Source organism: Biomphalaria glabrata, chromosome 1 (genome assembly GCF_947242115.1).
Source record: "Biomphalaria glabrata chromosome 1, xgBioGlab47.1, whole genome shotgun sequence".
NCBI lineage: Eukaryota > Metazoa > Mollusca > Gastropoda > Planorbidae > Biomphalaria > Biomphalaria glabrata.
The window spans coordinates 30,594,405-30,602,306 of record NC_074711.1 but is presented as its reverse complement, the minus strand read 5'-3'; the positions used below and the strand labels follow the sequence as shown (position 1 = coordinate 30,602,306).

Here is a 7,902-nt window from a genome sequence, read left to right as displayed (position 1 = left end):
TGAATACAAATGTTATTTTATCAAGAAATGTGTGTTTATATAATATTCACATTTTTGTAGATTTTTATGAAAACTGTACATCATTGAACAAAATCTCTATAAAGTTAGTATATACAAGGGGAGAAAGAAGTTGATCATTGCTATGGTGTAAACAAATACAAAAAGTCATGATTACCAATGAAAGAAACAGTCAAGCCAGTGGGCTGGGATTCGACGATTCTGAAGTTCTAACAACGTAAACCTGACACACTAAACATTTTTTGATCTACTGCTTCCATTTTTTTTCAGACCAATATATGTCAATGTGATTTTCTACAATACGAACTGGGCAATGGTCAATCTTGCTATGGCTATGGTTGTAAAGCAACTTTCGTTAGAAAGACCCCACCTCTCCCCTGATAATGATGTAAAGTCTACGTAGCCTCATCCAAGTTTTTCCCCCAACTAAATTACATTTACTTTGGACACGCATCAAAACGCCTGCCTTGCTGTTTGACAATGTCTCACTTTGGGTTGGCCACTATACTATAGAATGGTCTTCTGTCTACTTCACGATCTGGGTGAGTGGGGTAGGCCTAATTACTTGTAAAACACAATGCTCAATAGATCTTTATGAGTAGAGTTTGATGATGGTTTATTTGTAACTGTCCAAGTCACCGAGGTTATAGAATGACTTCCTTGGTACTCGAAGCGTAAACAAATAGTGAATGGGATAAGCGATTTAAAATATATCCTTCACAGTCGTCTCCCGCCCCCCCCCCCTCTTTACGCCTGGTTAACCGAAGCAGAGTTCTTTGACGTGGGACTGTCATTTTGGTTTATCTGTCGCCTCGATAAGTTCTTTTGAGTCAAATTGGTCTGGATTAGGTGGAAGAAAAACAATTACATGTTTTTGTTAGGAAACTCAATATTTGGGATACATATTGAGTTTCCTAACCATAAGCATGTAATATGTGTTCCAAATATTGAATTAAATGTTGATTGTGTGTCATTGTGTGCTATTCTTTTGGTCACTTTGTTTTTCACATGATCTATTAATCAAGCATAAAGGAAGGGTCCCGGATTGCAGATGCCATGCACAACACTAGTAGAAAGAAGGGTGAAAATGTAACAGCGCTTGGTGATTACAGATGCCCACTGTGACCGCAGCTGTGTATCAAGGATTGGCCTCTTTAGTCACACGAGAAATTGCAAAGGGAACAGATCATCTCTTGAGACGTAAAATGCCACAGAGATGTTCAACTAACGAAAATATATTTATAGTCGGGAGCTCACAGCTTTATCTCAATCTAACATTCAATCAAGAAAGGGTTGAGGTACATAGAGACAAATCCAGAGGTGATTACCCCCCCTCCCCTTTTTTTTTTTAAATTTTCACTCCCACTCGAGAAAGTCTTTATGATAATGTGAGATTTTTTTTTAAGTATACCTGTTTTGGCCTTCATTTCGTTTTGAATGCAGAGCCTATGAATCTAATCCTTATTCCTTTTACACGCTAGAAGCAACACTGCAAAGAACGGACAAATGGTTGAGTTCACTAAAGTAGGCAATTGGAAAGTAGGCCTATATCCAGTTTGACTAAAAGATGTTTAAAGGAAATTGAGCCGATAGATAGACTAGTCCCAGCCTAAAATGATCACTCTGAAAGAAAGGAGCATACAAGAAGAAACTAAAAGTCCCAGTTTTAAAAGCTGCTCATTAAGCAACTAAACATGTTTTTTTTTTTCGTCATTGGGGAACATGTTGGAAGCGGTAACAGTCGAAACTTGCCACTTCTGCTGAATAAAACACACACACACCAAAATAAATGACTATTTAACAATGTATGTTGATGTCTGATGGACTTTTAGCCAATAGATATGATAGTATTATTTAAGTCTTCAGTTCCTTCTTTAGTTTCTTCTTTAGTGTCTTCTTTAGTTTCTACTATAGGCTCTACTTTAGGTTCTACCTTAGGCTCTACTTTAGGCTCCACTCTAGGTTCTTCCTTGTGCTCATGGTCTGTTTTTTCCTTAGCAGAGTTCTGAGAGTCTTTCGTCTCATTATCACCAGCTTCCGCTTTCTTTTCAGCACCACCAGCCTCACCCTTGTCATCTGCAGGCGCCGTGGCTGCCAATTCATCCGTGATTCCCTTCTTTTCCTCCACTGGCTTGTCCTCTTTTTTTTTGCCCTTTTTGAATTTCATAAAACTTTCTTTTGCCATAAACAGTTTTTTGACGTTGGGTAAAGCTGACATTTTCGGCATGACCTTTTTCGGGTGTAATTTACACTTTGGCCTTCCATGAATGGCATTCCTTATATATGTAATTGGATGCCTCCAGAATGTTGGCTCGATGATCTTGTGACACGATTGGCTGGGTATTCTATAGAAGGGCCCGTTGGGTCCGTAAGGACCACCTACACCATATGGTTTGTACAGAGGAGACACCCAAGTTGGCACTTTCATCCTTTCTTCACCAACCACACCCATTGACGGAGCCGCCGGAACTTTGGGGTGCCTGACTACACCTATTGACTGCTTCACGCCCGGGACAGAATAGCCAGGACTTGTGTATGGAGGCATGCTGGCGAACTCGACTGGGTAAACTGTTCCGTTGTGTGGGCGAGATGGCTGCTGTTCTGAAATACAAAGCAACATTGGTAGTGCTGACAGAGGAATAACTATTTTGAAGGAAATATTATTTAATTCACATATTTATGTTTCTTTTACGAGTCAGAACCCTATGGCGGTAACATGCTCTTTTAGGTTCTTACTAACAGACTGTGTTGCCTTAAACTTTTAAAGCATACGTTTAGTGTTAAAACTATAGTATGATTTTAAATTTATTTTATGACTGATTATTTTTTTTAAAGATATCTTTCTCAATTATTTATCAGCACAAAACAACTTTCTCGTTATATATTAGCATAAAACAACTATATCAATAATATATCAGCACATAATCCATAGTCAGAAAAGAATGACAATCAGTTTAAAAATTCTTTTGTCTAAAATTGTATACCAATTGTAAGATTCTAATTATAAAGAATTAATAGCAGCCTTCCTCCCAATTCACTATTGGTGTAAAAATAAATAGCACAGATACTTTACAGGGGCCAAGCTCAAGAGTACAGCCAGCAGCAGGTATAATAGGAACCCCTCGGGGCCTTGATACCAACAGTTGAACCTAAGAAAATTATTTCTTCAAGTTAATATTAATACGCGAATAGTGTATGAAAATGTAACTGTCATTCCTTGTTAGTGACAATGACATCTGTAGAACAGTGAGCCCAGAGTGCCCCGATGTACTACCTGGATGACATGTGTAGAACAGTGAGCCCAGAGTGCCCCGATGTACTACCTGGTACTTACGACGAGGAACAATGCATTGCCGAAGCGTTTCTTCTTCGTATGAAAGAGGAGGCATTCTTGTGTTGAGACTTTGGGCCGACTTAACTGACTTGGTCGCTAAAGGAGGAATATTGGAGCACAAAGGTTGGAGCTGCAACTTTTTGGTGAAGGAACCCAACTTCAGCACAGGGTCATTTTTGTCCATTTTGATTTGTCTACACTCATCTAGTATGACAGAGACCGAAGTGTACTTGTCCACGGGCAGACTGTTGAGGGCCCGCAGTCTTTCCATGGCGCACTCGTCATCTGTCATAACAGCCACCACGTTGTCTCTGGCATCTTCGCATCTACGTTTCGTGTGAAAATGTGGCAGCCTGAGGCTCTGAATAATGAGTGCTTATTAGTAGTTACATTTTAGCAGAAGTAAAGCTACAATATATATGTATAAAATGTAAAGTTCCCCTTTCAGATCTTGTGGTCTATACGCAGATGATGTAAAGGTCATCTGCTTCTGTGGCCTACGGTTAATGAGGGTGTCATGTGGCCAGCACAATGACCAACTAATGTAAGGTACCCATTAGAGCTAGGTGGATTTAGAGGCGCCCAAAGATCCCGGAATTTAAAACCTCAGTCTTCACCAGGATTCGAAACCCGGGAACCCCGGTTCGGAAGCCAAGCGCTTTACCGCTCAGCGACTGCACCTCATGTTACAATATATATATATAGTAGATATAAAGTTAGACATAATCAACACATATCAAAGTACATAAATAAATCAATACGTGTCTGCGTAATTACAGTTACATAGAAGAATTAAAAAAGATGTCTGATGTCTGTGTAAATTTGACAAGTATCTTTGCGTGTTTTCGAAGTACAGTTTTATAATGTAAATAAATGCTATATTTTGAAATTATTCATTTAACCTTTTATGATTTTTGCTTATTTATGTTTTACGATATCTTAAGTGTTTCCTGCAAAAAGACTGAAAAATTATGATAACATTAAAACCAAAAAAAATATTGGCTCTAATTATATTTTACGATATTTCTTTTAAAATAAATAAAATATTTTTTTTTCTGCGCTATTTTGTCTGCGCTATTTTGTTCGCGCTATTTTGTCGGCGCTATTTTGTCCGCGCTATTTTGACGGGGTAGGCTACCATTTATCCTTTACTACGTACAGAATTACTTTACGAGCCTTGCGTGTAACGAAGTCATACAGTATATCATAAAAATTCTATTTCCTAATAGATCACGTTCAATATCTGCGGTCGCAGGTTGCAGTGGCCTAAGGCCGGGCCCAGCAAAATAGCGGCGTATGCTACGCCGCTGGTCGACTAGTAGACGCTATTAGTTTTGTGTGGTTTGTCTGTCCGCCCGTCCCGTTTAGATCTCGTAAACTAGAAAAAATATTGAAAATCCGACATCATGATATTTTAAACCATTTAAAGTTCTGATGCAACGGCTACTTTTTTCTTTTCTTAAAGTGAAAATTTTAATTTTTAAAATCAACAATGTAAACAGTTTTTCACAACAGTACATCATTTTTACAACGTTTCACTATTAATAGTAACAAACACTAGAGGCTATTTAATAAGGGAGATAACACATTTTTAACACATTTATGCTAAAGGTTTTAGATTTTTTGTGAAAACATTTATTTTACAATTGTATTGCTAAGTTATATACGTTCAAATACTACATTAAAAAAAAATGTTTAATTTTATTTTTAAAGAGAAAAAAAAATCGATTTTGTATGCGTAACCTTATTATTGTTTCACCAGTTCTACACTCCAGGAACGTCTTATGTTATCTTTTTACTTGCCAATTTCCGAGTAGCTATGCTCTAGTTACTAGAGAACAAGATGTTAAATAGTTGCCTAAACCACAGAATGCAAGTCATTAGTTAATATGCATGACTAAATGCATGACGCGTAGGATGTAATCATCTTCTTTTTTTGAAGTAACGTCTGTATTATATAAGATAAGTTCAACGTTGGTAAGAGTTTAACTTTTATACATTATCAAAAGATAATAATAATATAATAATATAATAGTTACCGATGGTTTAGACCTATCAACACAATATTTCTAAAAGTCTTGATAAATGTAAACATTTTATTGACAAAGTCCAAGTGCATGATGTCCCAGATGTTAATGCTTAAAATCAGAACACTCAAACATCGTTTGCTCTTACCAGCATGACGGCGGTTGTTGTTTCTTGAAGATTTTACATACGGCTTTAAGTTTCGACCACAACCCAGTGACTGAAAGAAGCAAAGTTCAAAATCAAAGCATTCTATAGAAAGACTAGCTTTTTTCAGGCAAAGTAGGAATCTAATCTAGAAAAATATTTTTTTCTACATAAAAATATAGATACATGATGAAGAGAGAAACAAGACCAAGATTGCATCATTTGAACAATACACGCCTCTATGTATTTATATCAAATCCATTTTTAATTTTCAAATAATCAAATAGTTTTTTAAAGCAGCGAATCATAGTTTCAATAATTAGTATTTGCATATTTAAAAAAATTCATTTTGTTCTCTTTCAACGAGTTGACAATGAGAAATGAAAAGATGCCGAAACATTTCTAGATAACAAGCACGACTAGATGAACACATGGATACATAGAGGACGAAATTATCTTCTCTTTTGAAGGAACATCTGTAATTGAAACGACAAGATTTATAAGATAAGATATATCAAATATTAAATTAACACTCTTGATATATGCCTTTAGACACAAAAAGTAAATGAAACCAAGTCTGACTGCAAGAGTTTCAGTAAAAAAAAGAATAGTATGCAAGGCAGTCTTTATTTGGTTGACCCTGACAGCCCCTGAGTCTGAGTCTACGCAACTCTAATGGGTACCTGATTTTAGTTGGGGAAAGTTAAGCGGTTGGTCGTTGTGCTGGCCACATAACAACCTGCTCGTTAACCGTTGGCCAAATAAACAGATGACCTTAACATCATCTACCCTATAGATCACAAGATCTGAAAGGGGTACTTATCTCTTTTTTTTACTTGATCTAGCAGAATTTCGTTATTGGTTGTAGTCTATAATATATCAATATATGTAGATCGATCGGCCTATCTTAAATGACTTGAACAGCTAATGTTGTAGCGGATGGAACTATGATACAGATGATATAAACCCAACAACATGTTTTGACAGTGTGCATGATACACACACACACACACTGATATATATATATATATATATGAATAATTAAGAAAAGCATACTTTTTCGAATACCGCAACCTTCAAGTATTATGCTGATCTACATTTATTTTCTACCATTCTGGGTTTTAATTATGTATTTCCGGTTTCCCTGTTCTTTGAACAGCTCTAAATACACTTATCACGAAAATTGAATGCACATTATGATGTGCAAAAAAGAAAATATGAAATATTTGTCAAAAGTCACACCATGGTCACACTTTAAAAATAAGCAGAGCGGCGCCTCGAAGATGCCTGCATTCTTTGTTCTATTTCTTGGGTAGTTTTTGACAATGTTACATATATGATGAAAGTAGATCTATAATACAATAATTACAATGTTACATAAATAATGAAAGTAGATCTATTATATATTTACGAAATACCAATGACATACTCATTGATCACAAGATTTCTTACACTGTCGTACGTATCCGCATAAGATTTCGCACTAAGAACTCGTTTTAATATATGATACAGATACGCAACCTGACCGCCGCAATTCGCGAAAAACTGCAAGCTCTATCAAACCTTTGTATTTTATTTTCGATATTTCTCCAAAAGGCCACAGTCTACATATAAATAATTTTTAAAAATATCACGAACTTCGTATTTTTAAATATTTTTTTTCTTTCTCCCTAAGTTTACTTATTTTTGAATATGCCTTAGGCCTACGTCATTTCCACTTCCTTTTAGACGCGGTCTAAATAAAAAAAAAAAAAACCAACCCTAATAGTATTAATAAGATAGATCTAGAATCTTTTTTTTGTTTTTCGAGAGAGCAAGAGAGAGAGAGAGAGAGAGAGGGAGAGAGAGAGAGAGACAGAGAGAGAGAGAGAGAGAGAGAGAGCAAGCAATGGTACCTACTTTGTAATACTGGGAGGTCAAGGTCGTAATATAATATAGATTGAATTGAGAATCCGAAGAAAAGTCATATGAGTGCGTGTATGTGTCGGAGGCGCATAATGGAGCGGGTGTTTCCAAATCAAGTCAAAAGTCTATGTCGGAGAAATTACGATGCGCAGGTTAAAAGAACACCAAATGGAAGTTCCAGAGAGCGAAAATAGAGAAAAGGAGAAAGAGACACACATACAAGGAAATAGAGAACGAATATGCATTTGGGAGGGGTAGCTATAAAGCGGGCAGTGCAATTAATGTAACAGATATAAAATTCAAGTGTTCTGAGAAGGGGGTGGGCGAAAAAAAAGGGTGGGGAAGTTCACAGACCAGAAGTGAGTGTGAGGGCGATTTAAAGCGGGCAGGTGGAGAGAGAGATGTTACTCGAATTTACGGTTGGTCAAATTTAACGTACTAGAATTAGCCAAAAAAATAGGGGAAGTGTTTAA

At 36.5% G+C, this 7,902-nt stretch overlaps 1 protein-coding gene across 3 annotated transcripts; it reads right to left on the bottom strand.

The window, feature by feature from the left end:
- On the bottom strand, positions 1–7,193 carry LOC106075131 (uncharacterized). 3 transcript variants are annotated; one of them, XM_013236051.2, is made up of 4 exons: positions 6,954–7,193; positions 5,528–5,597; positions 3,353–3,713; positions 1–2,619 (listed from the first exon to the last, which is right to left on the bottom strand). In XM_013236051.2, the coding sequence occupies exons 2-4, from the start codon at positions 5,531–5,533 to the stop codon at positions 1,847–1,849; spliced, it is 1,140 nt and encodes a 379-aa protein (XP_013091505.2). In that variant the 5' UTR covers positions 5,534–5,597; positions 6,954–7,193; the 3' UTR covers positions 1–1,846. The 3 variants fall into 3 exon arrangements, with proteins under 3 accessions (XP_013091505.2, XP_013091503.2, XP_055887965.1); XM_013236049.2 differs by lacking the exon at positions 6,954–7,193 and adding an exon at positions 6,581–6,696; XM_056031990.1 differs by lacking the exon at positions 6,954–7,193 and having other exon boundaries at positions 5,392–5,533.
- Positions 7,194–7,902: the final 709 nt, after the last annotated feature.